The sequence below is a fragment of the Postia placenta genome, assembly GCF_002117355.1.
Source record: "Postia placenta MAD-698-R-SB12 unplaced genomic scaffold POSPLAscaffold_26, whole genome shotgun sequence".
Taxonomy (NCBI): Eukaryota; Fungi; Basidiomycota; class Agaricomycetes; order Polyporales; family Adustoporiaceae; genus Rhodonia; species Rhodonia placenta.
In genome coordinates, this window is record NW_020169857.1 from 39,947 (window position 1) to 60,389 (window position 20,443).

Genomic DNA, 20,443 nt, shown 5'->3' on the forward strand with positions numbered 1-20,443 from the left:
ATCTACATGATCACACTCTCTATCTTCCCTAGCTAACAACTCAAGACAACCGCTGAGCCAATCGCAAACTAATCATCTTAGCGTAATTGTATAAGGGTCTTTCCTTGATCCCACCATCGTTGAAACCTCACGGCCTGCATGGAATGGCCGAAGGAGGCGGATCGCGAGGTATCTGCTACTGGTAGGCTGTCTGAAAATATGACCTCAGCGTATATCACTTATTTCATGTCTCAACGAAAGTCGCGCTTGACCCGCGGCTTGATTTTGCAGCGGGCACCGTCGCAGGTAGGCCATCACACCTCATCACAGATGCATCCGACTCACCCGGCTATCGGTCCACCAGGCATGGCCGCCATAGCAGTCGGATTTCCATTTGATACAGGTACGGACACGCGCTAACAGCGCTTGTACGTCTGCCTGCAACCTAACTAAACGTCCTCAAAGTCAAAGTAAGATTGCAAAGCTCCGCAGTTGCCAACCAATACAAGTCTACATTTCATGCGCTGGCTACCATTCTACATAAAGAACATGTGAGCGGTCTATATCGTGGCATTGCGTCGCCTCTCGTACGTTGTGCAAGTTTTCTCCGAGTGTAAGCAAATAGACTAAGGTCCAAGGGCCAAGGTCACTGCTGCACCTTTGAATGGCTTGGTTTTTTCCGTATATCGGTTTCTCACGAAGATTCAACTCAAAGATGCGGATGATACGCTTTCCCTCACCCAAGTCACTCTAGCCGGCGCTGGCACAGGTTTCGTCGGAACGTATGTGCTCCATCTATGGTTGCACATGCCATCGTCCTCCCTAGCTCACGCTCGCATCCTTGTCTATATGTCTGCTGCTTCTCCATGCTCTGGGGTGCATACATAGGCTTATCACAACGCCTACAGAGCTGATCAAGACGCAACAACAACTCATCCAATCCGCTGCATCTACATCTACAACGTTCAGACCTCCGAGCAGTGCTGGTGATGTGGTCTCGTATGTTTTGAAGCACCATGGCATGAAGGGCTTATACCGCGGAATGTCCGCGACGGCTTGGCGCGATGCCGGCTATGGACCCTACTTCGCCGCGTATGAGGCGACTATCCGCTTCTGGCCGCGTCCAGCAGGAGTCACGGATCGAACGGTATCGACGGCCCCATGGTATGCACTGCTGTGTGCGGGCGCGATGGCGGGCGTGGCCGGGTGGATAGTGACATTCCCGTTCGACGTCGTCAAGACCCGGGTGCAGAGTACGTTTGCGACAACGCCCCACGACCCGTACCGGAGTACCCTCTCGACGATCGTGCACTCGTATCGGAATGAAGGCCTACGGGTGTTCTTTCGAGGCTTGTCGCCCACGTTGATCCGGTGAGTGACCTTCCCCCGGCGTTTATGAGTGCCATCTCAAGACAGCTCGCACAAGGTCGATACCTGTCAACATGGTGACGTTCACAACCTTTGAGGCGATTGTACATACATTCTCTTGAGATGGAGCACGCCGCAGATCCTCACTCTGCGACATGACTGTCAGGCGTTCTCAGTTTGGTGCGCGAGTCGCCAGTGAACATACGTACCGTCTGATACGCGTAGTAATCTACCTGGACTATGATCAGACAAGATGTGCGGGGAGGAGGGACTACCGGCATAGATCATGATGCAGTCGTGCTGAGATGTCCTGCAGAAGCTCGAATAAACTTTATTTTCCCGCTGATCCGGGGCCTGCGCCGCCAAAGTCCGGCATGCGCTATGCAACGTTCGAACGACGACGTTGCGTCTATGTGACTAATCTCGCCCAAGTCTCGCCTTTGACCCTCAACGTGTATGCTGCGATGGAGGATACTTTGAGTGATACTGATCGGAGACGACTGGTGGCGGCGGCGTTCGGTGGTGGGTACCTTACTTTGGAGTGTTCCGTTGCTGATTTGTTCTCGATAGCTCGAGAGAATGCTTACAGCTCGCCTGGGCATCCACCTTTCCGCGTCGGCGCTGCCCTACTGACTGTCGATCTGGAAATCGTCTCTGGGGCGAGCGTTGACTGCGTCTCCTCAGGTAGCAACAAAAGGTACACCCTTCGCTCGCGCTGGACATGCTCACCACACCGTTAGGCTGCGTGTGCGCGGAGAGGACAGCGATCGTGAAGGCAGTCGTACGTGCTCATATCAATGTGGAAAGACCTCGATGAACAATCAACGCGCGTAGAGCGAAGGCATTCGTACCTTCCGTGCGATTGCGATAGTCAGGTATGCTTGTAATCTCGTTTTCAGTGGACATGAGACGACTGCTGCATAGTGACGTCGCAGTGCCGATCTCTCCCTGTGGGCTCTGCCGTCAAGTCCTTTACGAGTTCTGCCCATCACATATGCCGTGCCTGCTTGTCCCAGGTGATTACGATACGCGGCGTGATCAGGGAGACGCGAGTGGAGGGGTGGAGGTGCGGTCGCTCAGCGACTTGATTCCGTATCCTTTCGACCACTAGCAGATCATAGGTGGTAAAAGCAGTATGTGATGTACTGTGCCCTTATGCTTCGGTACTACACCTATCGAACATTCCGAATCAGTGATGCTGCACTCGGCCGGTTGCGGGCATTTTCAAGCGACCACAGGGTAAATGAGTCGTGAGCGTTAAGTACTACTTGGAACCTAACGTATGCACGTACATTGTATGCGTGGCTTAGAGTTGATTCAGATAGCCAGTGTGAGAGTGAATGAGAGCGTGAATTATAGCATCGACTCGGAAACTACTCTGAGAAAGGTAGGGAGCCAAGGGACGGGCAGCGGACATGAGCTTCCCGTGAACTTGGCGTAGAGATGTGAAGGCCTTCAACTTCACCAGAGATGAGGATGAGACGAGCGATTGTGCCTTTCAAGCCAAATGAAATGGCGCACTTCAAGACTCAACGTAACAACTTGAAGTATAGGGTTATATACTGTTTTGCAATTTCAGGAGCTGTGGCATTCACGCCTACTCCGCCAGATACAATCCAAGCCAACTTATATGATATATTTAGCATACATACAATCTACTGGAGACAAGTATGAGGGCGCAATGTTAGTACTAAGTCCAGGACACGCAATAGGTAGTTACCGGAACCACGAAACGGCGACGACATATACATACTGGATATTAGTGATCCAGTTCACAATTCCGACGCGAACACCGTTCACTGAATCGTGGTGCCGTCCTTTTCGGCGGCCAATTGCGGAAGCGTGGAAGACGTGTGCTCATCGACAGGCAATACCTGTTCGAATCCGCCGACCGCTGGCACTGTCAGCTCGTCATGATCCTCCACGATCGTTTGAAGGGAAGACCCCTCGCCGGTCGCCTCTTGCGGAGACCGCTTGGGCTTCTTGGATCGTGGCTGACCCTCTTCTGAGCTCTAAGATGGGCGCTTTGAGCGATTTTGAGATCTCGAGCCGGTGTCGAGGATGTCCTTGAACTGACTCTCTTGCAATTTATCGGGCTCATTGCCGTCTTCAAGGAGATAGGCGAAAGTAAGAATGACGTCCGAGTAGATTGAGATCAAGGCATTATGGTCATCCAAGGGTCCAAACGATTCAGTTAAGGATAGCTCCTGAGATTGCTGGAGATTATGGACCACTGGCGTGCTGCCAGCCGATTTCTGGAGATACCGAGGGTTCACGGAGCGACCGATTACAGGCTTTCCCATCGGTTTCGAATCATCCGCGCGTTTGGCATTTTCGCGACCCTGGTTGTCCGAAAGACGCTGCCATTCTTCTTTGTGCGCCTCGTAATGGGCATGGCATGTTTTGGCGAGTGCTTTGGTGAGATGTTCCAAAGGTGGGCTTTTCCGAACTGGCGCAAACGGAATTTCCCCTGTGCTCAAAAATCCGTGCTTCTGCGAACCGCCGAGATCGAGACCGTCGTCGTTTTGTGCGAATGCGTCGTAGGTGTTTGTGACATGTTCTTTGAGTGAGCCCATAGTTGCGGAAAACTTGTGGAGATGCCATTTCAGTACAAGCCAATTGGTCAAGTGGACAAAGGATTCTAAATCGTCTGAGACGGTATGTTTTTTCTGTCCCGGAAAGCTCAAAATGAATGCGGACATAAACTGCCAGGTTCCCTATTATGCCGTGAGTCAGCTTCTTTGATCAGCACTACCGCCACAAATGGTATTGTACTTACCGAACGTTGTCTCCGGCTTGGAGGGTTCTCCAGCTCGCTTTTGAACTTTGCTAGATCCCAGTCGTTCAATATCCCCCCGATTTGAAGACGACCATTCTTATCGAATGTATCCCTAATCATGACATTACCATCACTGATGTCGCGATGAAGAACGTCCGCCTTCTCCCACGCATCCCTGTGTGCTGCAAAGTAACCAGCAAATGAGCATCTATGGATAGAAAACTACATCGGTGCTTACCATATAGAGCATCACAGATTACTTCAACCATGTCGAGGGAATGTCCATACGTCTCGAGCGGACGATAGACTTCGGAGAAGACAATGCGATAGTGCACACGACCGAGATGCTTAACCTTGGTCACCTCCCGGACACAGTCCTGCGCCAACGTGCGCTGAATCCTGTTTCCAATGCGTACGTCACCTCCGCTCAAGGGCTTCGCAATGTTCTCGACATTGTGTTGCCACAAATGAATGTACGTCTTGTGCTCCGGATGCGCATCCTCCAAATCAGGTCGCCAGCTGTCTTTCAGGTATACAAGCCGCCGCTTCCGCACATCATAGGCTACGTATCCTTGCATTCCCCGTCCAACAGGAGAGCTGCTATTCTTGTTCGGCTTCCCAACTAGAAGAACAAGGTCATCATCACATATATGTTCACCACTGGATGACGGCGCGGAGCGTTCTTGATCTTGTTTGTTGCCTGGGGTCAGCGAGATGTCCGAGATGAGGTCTTCCTTTGGGATGGTAACCCGGTAGACTGGCCAGCTCCCAGCCAGCTCGCGGTCAAAACATTGCGACTGATAGTCTGATAGTCTGGCTGTCTTGTCTTTCATGACCTCAGCCTTCCAAGCCTTCATCGCGTCGACATCCGCGGGTGTAGCCTCGACGAAGGTTGGATCGTAGCCTCTCTCTTCCTGGCTCATGCAGCTGTACTTGTATAGGAAGCGGAACATGATGTCTTTGTTCTCGCGAACGAAATCAAAAGACTTTGAGACAACGGCACCGCTTCTGTCCTACCTCAGAAGGCGAGCACGACACCCAGCAGCGACAACCATGAAGCAGAATTGGCGGTGTTGATTGCGCAACACGGCGGCGGCGTAGTTGGCGATCTGGCCTCTTCTCACCATTGCCGCTTCAGTGTCCAACAGGAATTCCTCTCCAGACGCTGCGAAGTGGAATGGATGGTCGCCGTTCTCGGTCTTGATATCCATGACTAGGTCCGCCCAAGCCCAGGACGGCCTTGCGACATACATCTTCTGTTCCGGCGTCATGTCGGCCGCCTTGGCCAGCTCATTCTCCTTCAGCGAGTACGCGTCCTCGGCTTTCTTCGTGGCAGGATAGAGTATAACGTCCGGTCGCATTTTCTCGTTGGGGCTACCGCGTGTATCCGTGTATCTTCCTGTGTCTCTCGCAACAAGTCTTCTGTCTTCCGGGCCCAACGCAAGGATCTTCTCGGCTGTGCTACACTGCTCGACTGGCGTCAGCGCGCTAAAACAAGAGTGCTTGGAGAGTGACTCACATATGGAGTATACATATCCTCTTCATTAGTTGTTGTAAATTTGCTCTCGTCAAAAGTCTCTTCGTTGAATGTTGCGAGAACTGTGTCTGTCGGTTCATCTCCAGGCAGAAAGTCCGAGAACTTGTCTACCGGGATCTCCACCCAGTTTCCGGACATGTCTGTGTCTAGTCGGGTGTAAAAACGGTCACGAAGCTTACGTCCCTTTATTCCCACAATAGCGTTGCCTTGTTGTGCGTTTAGTGTCGGCTTCGGAGGCGTGGACCCAAATTGAGGCGGTAGTACAGCTGAAGCTTTGGGAGGTGTGCGAGGTTGTTTAGCAGCGTCGGTGGGGATCTGCGCTGTATCGCCAGATGCAGTCTGAGGAGCAGATGAGGATTCCATGGTGTATTGAAGCTTGGCATTTGACTCACTGGATTGTGGGACTATATACCTTCTACACGTACTATCACACGGAAGGAGATCTTCGCCACAAGACGAGATTAAGAAGGAAGTGAAGAGGGACAGGTGTGCCCCAGAAGTTATCTGCATTGTTCATTGTGCAGCACGAGGATCAGTGTCATTTGAGCCACCCATTTCTCTGCACTCACCTTCAATTCCTGATCTGAGATTTGACGGTCGGTGTGGCTGCTATGTGGTGTTGGTGCAATCTATATTTCCGCGGAGAACACGCGTATATTGCGGAAACAACGGCGGCAATCAGGCTCACTCTGAACCGTTCCACAACGATACGCTGACCACTTACCACGCCTAGCACCGTCAAAAGAGTGTATCACACCTTTCAGTCGAGCCACAGCAGGTGTACGCTCAGAACACAGTGAACGAGGCTGAGTCGTGGCGTGGGCTCGTGGGATCAACAAGGTCAATTCTAGACAATCGAGTGTGCCAGCTTCGTTCTGGAGAGCTGAGATCGCAAATTTACTAACAGGGGACACAAGGACGTGGACAAGGTGCGCGTAAAGGACCGTGCGTTGATCAAACTTGCAACGCCACGCTGAGCACGCGTGTGGAGAAGAACCCATGATGGGTCACGTGGGCGTGACGCGAATCAACCAATCAGCTCAAATGACAAATGTCGACACCTTCAAGCTCAAAGTCCAAGTCAAGCTCAACCGCTTCGAAGCTGCCAATAAGAGCACAGTTCAGTTGATGCTGTTCATCATATGCATTACGATATGCTTAGTACATGGTATATTTCCCCCTTCAACACTCACTTCGATGTCCATCTGCACAGCTAGCTGTGCACTTACATCACAGCATTGACATTTGTCCATACATTGTATTGAACAACTTGAGGGCGGGGCACGACCTTCATGTAGGTGATCTTGTATTACTTGCGGCTCTCCTATTGAACCCACGCCACATGTCCAACTTTTGCTCAATTCAAGGCGCTCAACGACTAGCACGAAAGGCGTCTTCCTTCTCCGTCTTTGCACCCTTGAGGACGAAGTATATGCGTGTGCTCACTGTATCTGCCTTCAGTAACTCCATCTCGAATCGCTCGCCAATCACAGAACTCTACCCTTTGTCAGCCAAGGTTTTCTCACAATAGACTCTCACCATAAGGAAGATAGAGGGAACAGCCAACCTCACGAATTGACAAATCATACTGCACAAGGAAATGGATGACAAGTTCGTGCCGATCCCAGTCAGGGACATGATGTGCCGTCACATTGGCGGGAAGGAACCGACGGCTGAGATGAAGGCTAAACTCGCCATGATCAAGCTCAACGAAGACAACTTTACGGGAAAAGGACTGTGTGCGTACAAGACACTTGTAAGATATGCAACGGCCTCGTTGACGTTCTTCATTGCTAATGATTGTTTTAGTGTGCATTCATACGATCCATCTTGGACCTCTGCACAGAAGGCGACGCGTCTGGGTGCAGGCTTGTGGCAAGGGACACCGGTAATTCAGGCAGGAGCAATCGCGGTGACGGCGGAATGAAGAATTCAGATATCTCGGTCTGCAAAGACCACGATGAGGCTCGCGCGACACACCAGCCCGCGACGAAGGCGAATGAAGACGCGGAAAATACAGAGAAAGCGCAGGCATCGTCCGAGGTGGCGACATCCTGGCGTTATGCCTCCTTGGTCATCGAGTGCAAGAGCTCGACTTCGAGGGATCACCCGTTCTCATTTCCGCGAGCGAGCAATGGCAGGTTGGGAAAGACACCAGCGATCTGTGACAAAGAGCGCGATGGCGCGGGATCCAATCGGCAAGCAGAGAAAGATAACTTCCTTCAGCAGACTCACGGCGCCGTCAAAGCGAGAAGCCAGATCAGCGAATATGCGTTGCATTTGATGCAGAGTCAGCCTCGGCAATTTTGCTTCATGGTGGTCGTCGCAGGCTGCTAAGAGCGTGGGTTTGACACCAGTGTTGTTGAAGCGCCGCGCCACGACATCGACGAGATGATAGTGTGGAAAGTTGGCATGGTGGAGGACGGCAAGCTGTCGCCCTATCACACAGAGCGCTTCAAGGATGCGATGGAGACGAAATGGCCTATCTACAAGGTGACGATCCCCCGCGAGAACCTCATCTCGGCCGCGGAACTTGAGCCTAAGGTTGACGAGGCTTGTGTGCCTGAAGATTCATCACAATCACATTCTGACATTCCCGCAGAGGATCTGACGCTGCTAATCGGCAAACCTCTGAGTATGAGCAATTCGCCAACGGGTCATTCGACGATCGGATATGTGGCATTCGATATACGTGGCAAGCGGCTGGTTTTCATGAGGGATTCGTGGCCGCTGGATTCGTCACTGCGGAAAACAGAGCGTGCTGTTTACATGGATCTGTGGCGGAATGGGGTGAAGAACATTGCCACACCCATCAGCGGTGGGATAATAAAGAGTGGCGGCAAGGTGCATCACACAATCACGCAGCAATATGGGGACACCGTGCGAGGAAAGGACACGAGAGCACGCATCCATTTCCGTCTGATCACTGACGAGGTTTACGAGCCACTGGATAACTGCAAATGCTCGTATGAGCTAACTCTCGTTTTGAGTGATGCGCTGCTAGGCAAGTGTTTTTCTGAGAACTGTGTCCAGGGTTGACCTGCTAATATTTGTTGGTTCTTTAGCGCATTATATAGCTTGGACCAAAGCCGGCATCCTACACTGTGACATCAGTACGAACAACATCATGGTCAAGCGTACTGGGCCCAAAGTCGGTCAAGTTGTGGGCATCCTCAATGACTGGGACTTGTGCAAGTACGAGAGCGAACTGAAGAAGGGCTCGAGCCATCCTACCCATCCCATGTCTGCTCATAGTCTATACACTGACTAATTGTACGGCACAGGGAACATGGCAGTTCAGCTCAGCCATGCTCCTGCAGTACCCTATTAAATTGCGCCAGGTATCGGACGACCTCGAGTCCTTTGTCCACGTCCTTCACTGGACGATCCTCATGTGGTACGAGCACAGTCTGTCCGAGTCTCCTGCTGCGCTCCAGGAAGTTGTGCTCGAGATCTATGACAAATACTCGGATTCTCTAGGTTATGACACGGGCGGAGACAAGAAATTCAGTAACATGCTTTTGGGGGCATTGCCGTTCGCCAAGCTATCGTCCAAGCCTCTGGAAAGATTGACAATAAAACTGGCAGGAATACGCGAAGAGCATTACAACGCATCGTCTACGAAGGAGCAGATCGCAAAGCTTGAGGATATCAAGATACAAAAGGGAAAGAAATCTCCATCGCAGCCCCCGGCGGCCCCAGTCGAGACCGATATTTCCGTTCGTGACCACGGTCTTGTGGAACATCCAGGAATCGAAGGAGACGCCGAGAGTTCTCACAAAGAAGATGCACGGCCGCTGCTCGATACCAGTGTTAAAGTTCGTCCGAGACCCGAAGCGAGAACGATCAACAAAGATATATCGCGTTTGTCTGAGCTCTGTCAAACGCGTAAGGAACATACAGGACGGCTCGCGCAAAGTCTGCGAGGTACTACAAACAATGCCAAATACGGTGGCATGCGCTCGCCACAATCTCAAGTTCCAACAACCAGTACCAAGCCCAAACTACAGGAGCATTTCTGGATCTGGCAAGCATTCAGGGAAGTTATCAAATATATGGAGAAGAACAGCTATATGCAAATCACCATCGATAAGGTGGACAAGCCTCAGTTCACGCCAGCCACAGAACCATCGACGCAACAAAGCACGAGGGATCTGAAACGATCAGCGCAATCGTCGAACGAATCCAATCGCTCGTCCAAACGATTAAGAACGACGAAGGGAGTACTCACTACGAGCTCCTCGATGGACTCCATCCTTCAAACGCACTCGGATGAATGCCTTGACGATCGCGCTTGATCCACGAAGGTATTGTGCCTTGTGAGTGCAAGTGGTGGAGCTAGTGAGAATTTCGGTGATATAGCAGGAAACGGCGTTTGCGCCAGTCATGCTTTTTGTTCTGTCAGTTGTATCATGACTAGTTATCGTTGAGTACATAGTGATACATATTGGTCTCGTCATTCGCTGTATGTATGTTTTACGTATATCTTAGAACATACGGTTATTGGCACATGATGATCGTCGTCACATATGCAACATCCGATGAGCCGTTCGTTGTCTCCGACGATCTTCTCCATGCTTCATTGTGTGTATATCGTGCGGCCACAATTCTTTCGTCCCATCCCCTCTACTCTAGCCATGTGTTGTTGGCAAGATCTTTGGCCGTGGCACGCTCTTCAGGAACAAGCCGTAGGCATCTGAGGATAAATCGCTCTGCCTCGACAATCTCAGCCTCATCTTGTTCGAGAGAGAAGGTCTCTAGCAGCCTGCGAATGGTCCACGTCGGCTCCTTGTGCGCATCAAAATGAGCGAAACTGCCTGCGCCGCGTAAGGGGGAAGTCAGTAGAAGCACGACGTATATGTGCATCCAAATCACGCACCATCCGCGGTGAAGAATTGGTCCCTGTGCATGCATTTGCTGAGAAACTCGACATCGAAGCGAGTGTCCAACGCTTCCGTCATGCGCACGAGATGGTCTTCCTCGACACCCCATCCGCTTTCCTTGTTGGGTTCGAACAGCCAGAACCCGATCAAAAGCTCCATCACCTGTCGCACGCATGTCGTCAGTCGCGCGCACAGGGATATTATGTGAAATACAAACAATGCACCCTAGATTCCATATATCTGCAGGCGTGTCCCATCTGTAGCCAAGGATCACCTCCGGTGCACGCAGAGCCGCTGGCTGGATGATCTCTTGGAAGTGGCGGTCTCTCCAGTGCGCTGGGTGGATCCACATAAGCAGTGCGATGTCGTCGAGGAAGTAACTTACAGTGTCCGACGTCGGAGACCACAGCCTCCAAGCGGTCTTCCTGGATGGACGGCTCCGTGGATAGCGGAAGCACTTGCGACACAATGGGCACGACAGGCGGACTGCGTAGCATGCTGAAGGGTCCGTCGACAGCTCGTGTGCTACAACGGCTGCGACATCGACAGGCCGGAAGAGGATATTATCATGTTTGATGTCTGGAATGTCGTCGGTGTCAGTCGTTACCATTCATGCTCTACACAAGCGCGGTGTCTCAACCTGCATGCACAATTCCACAAACATCATGTAGATACTCTAATCCTCGGACGATGTGCTTCACGACGCGTTTGACAGTGCTCGTCTGCACACGACGGTCTCCGTTGGGGTTCAGTGTGCGAACATACTCCAGGCTGTACCCAAGCACCTCCGTAATCACACAGTGATGCTTGCCATGAGGTCCCGGAAATTCAAACGAGCCGTAGTACTTGATGTTATGTCGGAATCCAGGATGCCCTTGGTCACCGTCGGCTATCTTCTGCAGCAGACCGAGCTCGTCGGACAATGGTGATGTGCCTGAAAGTGCCTTGGTCGCTTCGCAGGTCAAGATCTTCAGAGATACAAAGCGATCCTCCCTGGAAACCTTCGTGTGTATAAAAATCATGACGTTAAAATGCATTCACTGACCCTTTGTCTCGCGCGAGCCAGACGCTCGAGCATTGTCCGTATCCGAGTTTTCTGACGATGCAGTATCTGCCTTTGTCGAGAACTTGCCCCAGTCTCGCAGGAATATCTAGCGTTATTGTGCCCTCCTTGGCGCAAGTCCTCTTCCGGGAAGCCGCTTACAGAGCCTGCAGACGAAGATTTGCCGCTGCTGGTGGAAGCATGTGACGCCCCAGTCATTCCAGATCCGTGCGTCAAGCCTGCCACGTCAGAGAAGGCTTTGGGTAACGCTGTGTTTATTGGCGAGACTTTGAGTGATATAGACACCTTGAAAGACCTTGAGGCGAGAGAAAGGTGGGCCATATGACATGGGCGGAGAGGACAGAGGATCATAGGAGACCATCCAATCAGAAGGCACGATCACTGATCATCGGCCAAGGCGTCCGTCGACGAAGATGCTGTGCTTGTCTGCTCTGCCTCAATGACCGTAAAACGTTGCGAGTCGTTGTTATTGTTGTTGTCCGCTGCCTGCGTATACCAATCGGGAGACATTCTGCATGTAACCGAGAATCACAGATGTCGATGGCCAGATAGTACGTGATTGGACTGAGTGACAGCAACAGGTGCAATGTCGATGGGCTAATGAAATGGTCGATTGATCTGAGTGTAGTGTAAGAGCGAGCGCACGAACGTTGTCCTACGCCTGTAGCGGACGGACGTAAACCCCAGTACGGCGCGCGAGCGGGTGCGTGCAAGACTGAGGGTGCAGGTCACGAAGCGTATCGTATAAGTAATTAGGGCGTAAGGTACCGGCACGTATCGTAAGGGACGGCGGCAGAGGAACAGAAACGCGGGTGTTCTGTTACACGAAAGGCGGCATGCGCGCCAAGCCAAATGTGGCGCGGCGCGCAGATCAGGAAGAAACAAACGGAAAACACACGGGTATTCTAGACGACGCCGGATTGAAGTTCCAACATGTAGAGTAGTACCATGACACTCATCGTTGACTCCCTACGATGAACTGCCCATCTGCTTCAGTGATAATTCAGCGAACCGCGCGTATCTCTGTGCAGCGCGCGTGATTAAATGTCATCGGAACCTGGACTCTCGATTTCGAAGTGTTGAATCAAGGCAGGCCGCCGTGGATGAGCCACAAAGAACGGTCACGTGCTGCGACGCGGCCTTTTGTGGCGTCTGCCTTCTCCTTGCGTCTAATGTACGTCCTCTGCCATGCACATTCACCTCGCCCAAGTTCAGGTTGAGGCATTCCTCGAGACTCATGTGCCTGGTAAAGACTTCAAACACAATGCTAGGAAGGAGCCCTTGAGATTCAATACACAGTTGCTCGAAAAGCCTGATCTCAATGAGCGCGAAATGGCAGAAGAGTTTGTACGTCTTGCTCTGCATGTTATCGTGCGCATACCGCCCGCGAGTCGCTGACACTATCTTTGCAGATCCGTGTCGCAAGCCCTGCACTCAAGAGGCGTAGTGCGCAACGACTCGTAGCCAAGATCACTGCAGACGTGCCGGATTCCACAGAGTCAACGGGGTTTGGTCAAGGTGGTAAGACGAGACCTGACGTCGTCCTCTATCCAAAGGACCCAGTAGCGGCCAAGGACTACACCCTGTCGAAGGACGACATTGAGGGACTCAAGAAGGCGAGGGACAAGAGAAAGACATACAAGAATTCGAAGGACGGAATCAAAACACTCAAGGAATCGGAATACGATGACAGTCATCTTGCTCGGACCTGTTGGTCGCGGGTCTGCGTACCCGTGGAGTTCAAGGCAGATCATCAGAAGTCGGCGTTCGGGTTCGGCAATGAACGCGATTTCCTTCCTGATGACATCCACAGGCAAGCCGCAGTAGGCCAACTTGCCGACTACGCTGCCAGAATTCTTCAGCGCCAACACCGTCTATTCTTCTTCATGATCGCAATCACTCGCACCGAGGCGCGACTCATGCGGTGGGACCGGGCTGGTGCTGCTGTTACCACAGCCCTCGATCTCAAAGACCCCGATCAAGCGGACAAGCTACTGACATTTCTGTATCGACTAAGCATGATGAGCCACAAACAACGCGGCTACGACCCTACCGTTGTGCGTGCGACCAAGAAGGACATCGACTTGATGCGAAAGGCAAAGGACTCCATACCTGAAGATGACTACCGTCTGAAGCGCCTGAACGTGGCTATGACCGAGGGTTGGCCCGTCTACAAGGTGCTGTGTCGTGAGGACGACGTTGTATCTGTGGACGCATGGCGTACTGCTAGCACGAATATTGACTCTGCATCTTCCACTGTATCTCCGTCTTCCTCGCCTGTAGCTAATATCGGCTCACTATCCGAGGACCCTGATCTCTCTGGACCTGAAACTTCCTCGGCAGCTCGCACTACATCGAAAGCTCGTGCCGCCTCGAAACCTCGTAACCGCCCTGCTGTACATTATCGGTGCTTCTTGATCTGCAAACATGACTTCTCGAGCACCTCTCCTATCGGGCGTGGCACAAGAGGGTATCTTGCGTTCGACATGAAGACTGGCAAATTTGTATACTTCAAGGACTCTTGGCGCGTCTCCACAGGAAACTCGGAGATCAAGGTCTATCAGCATTTGCACGAGCATGGTGTCGGAAACATCGCCACGCCGATTTGTGGTGGCGATGTCGTGCATACCGACGGGACTCTGCATCGAACGTTAGCTCAGGATCACAACGGCAATGCAGAATACATCCATTGCCGGCTTGTGATGGAAGAGATCGGTGAGTCCATCCTGGACTATCCCACCAGCAAAGACTTGGTGGCGGTGATGTTTGGCGCTGTGGTTGGTATGTCGCGCTTAATTGTGTATATTTCAGAGCATATGCTGATTTTCCTGCGTACAGCACATCGGCAGGCTTGGGAAAAGGCTTGGGTGCTGCACGGGGACATCAGCGCGGCAAACATGCTCATGATCCCAGATCCCAGATCACCGATTCCTGGTGTTACGAAGAGAGGGATCCTCATTGACTGGGATTTCTGCAAGTTTGACGCTGAGCTTAAGCAAGGCGCTAAGCAAAGCAACCGTTCAGTGAGTGGAATATTGATCTATGCTGATGGCCATGTTGATTCGGGATGCCTCAGGGAACATGGCAATTCATGTCCGCGTTGCTTCTCTTGAGGCCGGGTATCAAACAACACACTATTGCCGACGACTTGGAATCATTCATGCACGTTCTCAACTGGATCTGTCTGCGGTACCACAATACCATACATGATCAAGATCTACAAGGGCATGTAAGCAACATTTTCGACTCACCCAAAAAAGGAGATCGAGAGAATCGGACTGGTGGTCACGCAAAGGTTCTTTGTATATTCAGCGGCATTCCGTCCGCACATCTGTCTGAGGTGTCCGCCCTAAAGGATCTGCTTTACAATCTAGCGAGATTGTGCAAAGCTCAGTACAACGCCACCGATCTTACACCATACGCCGGACTAGTCCCTAACAACGCATCCGCTCCTGCAAGTTTCTATACGTTCAGGGACTATGACATATCCGGTTTCAGAGATTCCGTGGGGGTCAAGGGCATTCACAAGCACGAGCGTGCTCCAACTGCGGCCAAGACTGTCCGAGACCCGCCATTTTTGACCCACAAGCAAATCGTTGATGCTTTCAAGATGGCTCTTTGTGGGCATGCCCAATGCTACCCCGACAAAAAGGACGACAAATTTGTGCAGTTCGCGGAAATTGATCAATCCATAGACTCTGTGTCCTCTACCTTCTCTCGACAAAGTGCTGGTTCAAAACGACACTCGGAAGAGCTTGAAGATGCAGACGAGGAGCAACCACTTGCGAAGAAACCCAGGGCCACGAGGACGAACTGATAGCCATTGCACACACTCGACACAATTCCTGAGAACGAGGCGACCATGGGCCACCGATTGCCGCAGGATCCCAGGCTGCCAGTCATCAAGATGGCTGAAGACAAGGCTGTAGTGTCTATCAAGCGATGTGAGTGGACAATCATGGAACGTCGACACGAGGCATGAGCATCGTTCGGCGGACGGGCTCATACTAAAGATATTGAATTCATTCGGACACTCTACTGCTGGTTGATATAACTGGCAGGCTCGCCGCGGATTTCTGCAAATCTATCTCTATTGCGCTAGATTACGGACGAACCGCTTTATCACTTTGTTCTTGTATTCTTCGAAATTCCTGCGTTATCCATGAGTTAATTGTTTACTTGGTGCTCGAATCCTGACGTCTGAAAGTTATGTTGGTGAGGCTAGCAGACTGTCCGGATAATATGCAGCTTCGAACTAATGCGATCACACATGATGCTACATATACAACAGCATCATGGTGTGCGGGACAGCGTGCCGTGCGAGATTTGCATGATTTTGGCATAACCCCTCTTTGAAGCCGTCTCTACTATCCATTATTTGCGCAACTGCATCAAAGTGTCTGTGCCATGTACGCATCCTTGACACATCCTCGCATATCTGCAGAGCAGATTATGCAGTCCATCGTATACGACCCAGAGCTGTATACTACTGGTAATAAAGTTATGAATGAAAAGGCGACATGGACACATCACGGTCATGACGCTTGTCATTCAGCACTGAACGCTGAACTCTCCGTGCAACCATGTCTCGTACTCTCAACCACACAGAGTCTCAGTGTATTCATCACATCCCACCCATGCTTACACCCTCGTCTCTGTGCCAACTTCCATCCAGAATGCACATCTCTCCTCGTATGCTTGGGACCTCTCCTCCATGTACGAACCAGTCCCATTCACGCCGCCCTCCTCTATCACAAGCCGTCCACTGTCTGCCGTGAGCCACTCCGGCGACGATCCAAGCGGCTTGAATGTGTTAGGACTGAACGCACGAGAGAAGCTCGTCCAGTACCCTATCGTCTCCGTCGCAAGCACCTTCTCCGACGCGTTGAATGGCGCAAACAGCGCTATAGGAGTCGTCGGCGAGGGACCAGAACTATTCGCGACTTGTTATGGGACACGGACAACAGGCTTCATGCAAGAACTCACTTTGTCCCTGGACGACATGCACACCCATCAGACGCGGACTGCACACAGAGGGAACACGGACAACGACGCACCCTGGAACAGGAAGAACAGCTCCGACGTGTGCATCACACCTTCCCATGGGTTCGCCGCAAGCTGCACCGGATCTGGAGTGTTGAACCGGTAGTTGTACGCGTCCGTTCTACCCTCGGACATCAGCTTCTGCGCGATGATCCAGTCCCTGTCGAACGCCAATTGGCTATCATGCGAGTCGCGAGGCAACTGCGAAACGCTACTGACATGCACGTGAACACCGTGTCTCCGAACGCCCTCTTCGCCCGCTCCCATTGCGACGGAAAGTCGCTCAACGGATACAGTTCGATCATCCGCGCAATGGTGGTGTTGGACTGCAGGTATCGTCATGATGAGCGTAGCGTAGCTAATTGGGAAGCACGTAGGCGCACCAGCAATGTATATCGCTTCATGATGGACGCGACGAATCCATCCGTCGTGTTCACAAAGTTCGCGGGATCACCGACGAAGATCGACCCGTCGTCTGTGACATGCCCACCGACGAACGGCATCCTATGGAACCTGCCTGTCGCAATCAGCTGTGACGGAAGCGCAGGCAGTATCGTCCCATCGACGACGGGCAGGAAGCCGCAGCTCGATGGTCTGCTGTTGATTGCCGTAACGAGAGCGGATAGCGGTGCCGCGCGAAGGCAGCCCATGATGGACTGTGACGTGTTCGTCGGAGAGAGGCATCCGACGGACGCACTGACATTCGCGAAGCAGTGCTTAATGCAGCCCATGAGTCGACCAACGAGCGCCTCGTCCTTGTGGACTCACCTCGTATTCTTCAGCGATTGGAAGCGGGTCCATCCCGATACTCTGAGCAATCTGGTCGTCGCATAATCAACACCAGTCATTCATGCACCAGTATACAAATCCGTCATGCTTACTGCAGCCTGAAATGGTGGCTCGCCTTGCCCTCCGTACGACACCATCTGATGCACTATGTCTGCAGAGCCCTGCACGGTTGGTCAGTACATGGTGCAACAAATACAGAAAATAATAAGACGTACCGCGCTCTGTCCACTGACAGTTATCCTGCCGGGGTCCCCGCCGAACCTCGAGATGTGTCTGCCACGAACAGTCAGCCATGCCTTACGATCGCCATCCTCGACGATAATCCCACATACCGTCTCACCCAATCGAACGCTGCACGCTGATCAAGCAGACCAGCATTCATGTCCCCGTCCTCTTGCACGGCCGCCGACGCAAGAAACCCAAACATCCCTAGCCGGTACTGGATATTGACGCCCATCATCGCGCCGCCTGTCTCATTCACCCAGCTGCTCATCGGAAAGCCCTGTGCGCTCTGCGAGTATCCATATGTTAGCCCAGTCTCAGACCTCACGTGAGCGCACTACATGCATTCGCATAGTTCCCTCCGCCCTACATGACGTCATGTGAGCTCTGCCGCCTTGCGCAGACATGCAATTGCGTACATGGATGTACAGAGCCACAGGAACATTATCACCTGCTTGTGTCCCGGCTGATCTCCACACATTAAGGGTCAGACAGTCTGCAAATACCGACGCAAGCTCAGCTCTGGCTGTCGCAGACCGAATTTCAAGTCCACAGACCTTCCGACCCGAACCCAACCTGTGCGGGCTCTTGCATGCATATGTCGCCCCAATCCCGGGCATCCGTCACATTATGCGGACCCACAGTCTCATCGAGCCGTTGTGGGGCACGGAACCGCAGCTCACCGAGCGGCGGCTGCACGTAGCGTATACCGCCAAAGAACTCAATTCCGGGAAACCCAGGGATAGAATCGTTGCCCAGGAATGCTGCATATCCCACATCAACCATCGGACCCGATGGGCCAGACGCATTGTTAGAGTAGGACGGCAATGCGTGCACCCCGTGCGCAATATAGGCGAAACATATGCTAGCAAGGAGACAGTATGAGAACATGACGATGTGGTCTGCAAAGCTGTAGACAGATGGTGACCTGTACCGACCTATGTCTGTCCTCACGCTTTATGTGTATACGTCGACCCCGAGGAAGTTGGTGGGCGTGGTCATGCGCACATCATGAGGTGTATATTCTCAGGACCGGCCCGTCGTGTGTATTGGCGGAAAGAACTCTTGACATTCATAGACGGGAATCCGCGTATGCACGGCTCGTCCCACAGAACCACCGTTGTCCTCAGTCTGCAATGTTACAAAGACGTAACAATATCTGCGTGTTCGAAGATGAAGGGGGCTAGCACCATCCAAAGGTTGTGGCCTACTCTATCCTGAGTCTGATGATCTCGAAGTCACTGTGGCAACTCGAGCAGGACACAACTTATTTATCGCTCGAGAATTCACTCAAATAGTCGTCTCAGTTGGGCGATGAGGTCTGACGAGGCTGATCGACTGGAAGGAGAAGGATCGAGCGCCTCGAATCGGCCGATCGTCAGCCACTCGCCACCGCTTTTGCCACTTTTTCACATTGGGAAATCCTCTTTTGTCCTAAATCTCGTGCCATCGGGTGGCTCTCTGCGCCTGCGCTCTTATCCTCTGCCATCGATGTTGACTCGCCTCTGTCGTTGTTGTCGAACAGAACACAGCATCTTCTCACCTCTCGTTCATAGCTAACATACCCCTTTCTCACTGCGTCGTGTACCCACTACACACGATTACTGGATACATTTACATTGTCCGCTATACATCGACGCCCACCTCTCTCTAGGCGGCCACGCTCAAGAACTGGTGTCCATGGGCTCAGGTGCGTCGTCGTTCATCTGCGCCATTCCAAAATCCAGCTGAAGCATATTCTCTGTCATCAGGTCCATCAAGGTGTTCCCCAACAGCATGGTCTGACCAGCAGCCTATGCAACATAGGTCAACACCTTGACAAGTCTCTCTACCACCAATGGAAGGACATACATCTGGCGTCACGCCTGCCATCGCCCGCTCAAACCACCACGACTCAAATCCTTCCTTTGCTGCATCTGCCGCTAGACTATATTCATGTGAAGGAAGGCCGACGATGTTCATGATGGCCGCGCATGGGGCAAGCACCGCGTCGATGTTAGATTTGGCTGCCTGGATTGTGTGTTGGTGAGTGCCCAGGATTATACGGTATCATGGTTGGATGTCGCTTACAGTGCAACCATCATCTGCCGTATAATCTTGGGGACTCCAGTCCATGGAGCCGTCGCATTCGAAGGTGCCAATGTTGTCGACCTGCATTGGCTCAGGGTGCGCTTCGTGAGCGCCGTCCCAATCGACGACCATTGGTTCTGTCGTATCCATGAAATCGGCACTGTGGTTGGATGTTGAGATTGGGATTGGCAAAACAGTTATTGTGATGAAGGTGTGTCATCAACAAGTGTGTCTGGGTATGCGATTGACTCGGCGGAGACAGTTCAGAGTCGAGTGTGGGGGTTGCGGCTGGCGCCTAATTGGCTGCCTCGTGCCCCGCTCGCCATTGTCGCGGTTTCCCGAACCCACGCGTGGGCAGAGACACAATGCAGCCCCTCGTGAGAGATCATCGGATGAATCGTCACGAATGTCCGTCATTCGAACTGCTACGGTCTGCGATCTCCAGCTATATTCGAATTCGTGCAGGATCTGTCGTTGCGACGTGGGTGTCGCTGGACTTTTCATTGCGTCAAGGACTGTCGCTGGATAGTCGGTTGCAAGAATGGTCCATCGGGCGTCGACGGCCATGCAGCGAGGACAAAATAACTTCTACTCCTGGCTACGACCTACACGTGTTAATGGAGTGCGGGCTGCCAATGCGATGCTGGTCACACTCGTGACGCTACCACTGGTGTACCTTTCGACTCGTCTTCATCCTGACTCGCCTTGCC

At 52.3% G+C, this 20,443-nt stretch overlaps 9 protein-coding genes across 9 annotated transcripts; 4 read left to right on the top strand and 5 right to left on the bottom strand.

The window, feature by feature from the left end:
• Window positions 1-138: 138 nt before the first annotated feature.
• Window positions 139-1,692, top strand: POSPLADRAFT_1068215 (hypothetical protein; the record flags this gene model as incomplete). Its single annotated transcript, XM_024482281.1, has 8 exons — window positions 139-181; window positions 241-285; window positions 344-382; window positions 445-566; window positions 625-761; window positions 868-1,350; window positions 1,406-1,527; window positions 1,573-1,692. The coding sequence occupies 7 exons, from the start codon at window positions 139-141 to the stop codon at window positions 1,467-1,469; spliced, it is 933 nt and encodes a 310-aa protein (XP_024332959.1). The 3' UTR covers window positions 1,470-1,527; window positions 1,573-1,692.
• A 119-nt stretch (window positions 1,693-1,811) lies between these two features.
• POSPLADRAFT_1160756 (hypothetical protein) lies at window positions 1,812-2,458 on the top strand (the record flags this gene model as incomplete). The annotated part of the gene is made up of 5 exons (XM_024487593.1): window positions 1,812-1,869; window positions 1,918-2,031; window positions 2,088-2,128; window positions 2,182-2,222; window positions 2,272-2,458. The coding sequence occupies 5 exons, from the start codon at window positions 1,812-1,814 to the stop codon at window positions 2,456-2,458; spliced, it is 441 nt and encodes a 146-aa protein (XP_024332960.1).
• A 685-nt stretch (window positions 2,459-3,143) lies between these two features.
• On the bottom strand, window positions 3,144-5,079 carry POSPLADRAFT_1062913 (hypothetical protein; the record flags this gene model as incomplete). Its single annotated transcript, XM_024481572.1, has 4 exons — window positions 3,144-3,352; window positions 3,425-4,064; window positions 4,127-4,308; window positions 4,365-5,079. The coding sequence occupies 4 exons, from the start codon at window positions 5,077-5,079 to the stop codon at window positions 3,144-3,146; spliced, it is 1,746 nt and encodes a 581-aa protein (XP_024332961.1).
• Window positions 4,960-6,026, bottom strand: POSPLADRAFT_1076690 (hypothetical protein; the record flags this gene model as incomplete). Its single annotated transcript, XM_024482939.1, has 2 exons — window positions 4,960-5,592; window positions 5,646-6,026. The coding sequence occupies 2 exons, from the start codon at window positions 6,024-6,026 to the stop codon at window positions 5,140-5,142; spliced, it is 834 nt and encodes a 277-aa protein (XP_024332962.1). The 3' UTR covers window positions 4,960-5,139.
• Window positions 6,027-7,263: 1,237 nt separating this feature from the next.
• On the top strand, window positions 7,264-9,821 carry POSPLADRAFT_1160804 (hypothetical protein; the record flags this gene model as incomplete). The annotated part of the gene is made up of 6 exons (XM_024487598.1): window positions 7,264-7,419; window positions 7,473-7,953; window positions 8,062-8,697; window positions 8,741-8,814; window positions 8,948-9,757; window positions 9,783-9,821. The coding sequence occupies 6 exons, from the start codon at window positions 7,264-7,266 to the stop codon at window positions 9,819-9,821; spliced, it is 2,196 nt and encodes a 731-aa protein (XP_024332963.1).
• A 468-nt stretch (window positions 9,822-10,289) lies between these two features.
• On the bottom strand, window positions 10,290-12,119 carry POSPLADRAFT_1050883 (hypothetical protein; the record flags this gene model as incomplete). Its single annotated transcript, XM_024480092.1, is given in 8 exon segments — window positions 10,290-10,480; window positions 10,543-10,708; window positions 10,740-10,882; window positions 10,932-11,071; window positions 11,222-11,539; window positions 11,592-11,731; window positions 11,751-11,904; window positions 11,992-12,119. 8 exon segments carry the CDS (start codon window positions 12,117-12,119, stop codon window positions 10,290-10,292), a joined length of 1,380 nt encoding a protein of 459 aa, XP_024332964.1.
• Window positions 12,120-12,797: 678 nt separating this feature from the next.
• Window positions 12,798-15,426, top strand: POSPLADRAFT_1160762 (hypothetical protein; the record flags this gene model as incomplete). Its single annotated transcript, XM_024487594.1, has 5 exons — window positions 12,798-12,956; window positions 13,022-14,390; window positions 14,448-14,632; window positions 14,686-14,838; window positions 14,905-15,426. The coding sequence occupies 5 exons, from the start codon at window positions 12,798-12,800 to the stop codon at window positions 15,424-15,426; spliced, it is 2,388 nt and encodes a 795-aa protein (XP_024332965.1).
• A 574-nt stretch (window positions 15,427-16,000) lies between these two features.
• POSPLADRAFT_1160819 (hypothetical protein) lies at window positions 16,001-18,554 on the bottom strand (the record flags this gene model as incomplete). The annotated part of the gene is made up of 11 exons (XM_024487601.1): window positions 16,001-16,088; window positions 16,255-16,542; window positions 16,660-16,812; window positions 16,872-16,978; window positions 17,036-17,368; window positions 17,421-17,471; window positions 17,534-17,602; window positions 17,657-17,714; window positions 17,774-17,952; window positions 18,083-18,159; window positions 18,221-18,554. 11 exons carry the CDS (start codon window positions 18,552-18,554, stop codon window positions 16,001-16,003), a joined length of 1,737 nt encoding a protein of 578 aa, XP_024332966.1.
• Window positions 18,555-19,327: 773 nt separating this feature from the next.
• POSPLADRAFT_1050885 (hypothetical protein) lies at window positions 19,328-20,300 on the bottom strand (the record flags this gene model as incomplete). The annotated part of the gene is made up of 4 exons (XM_024480093.1): window positions 19,328-19,456; window positions 19,515-19,673; window positions 19,734-19,893; window positions 20,098-20,300. 4 exons carry the CDS (start codon window positions 20,298-20,300, stop codon window positions 19,328-19,330), a joined length of 651 nt encoding a protein of 216 aa, XP_024332967.1.
• Window positions 20,301-20,443: the final 143 nt, after the last annotated feature.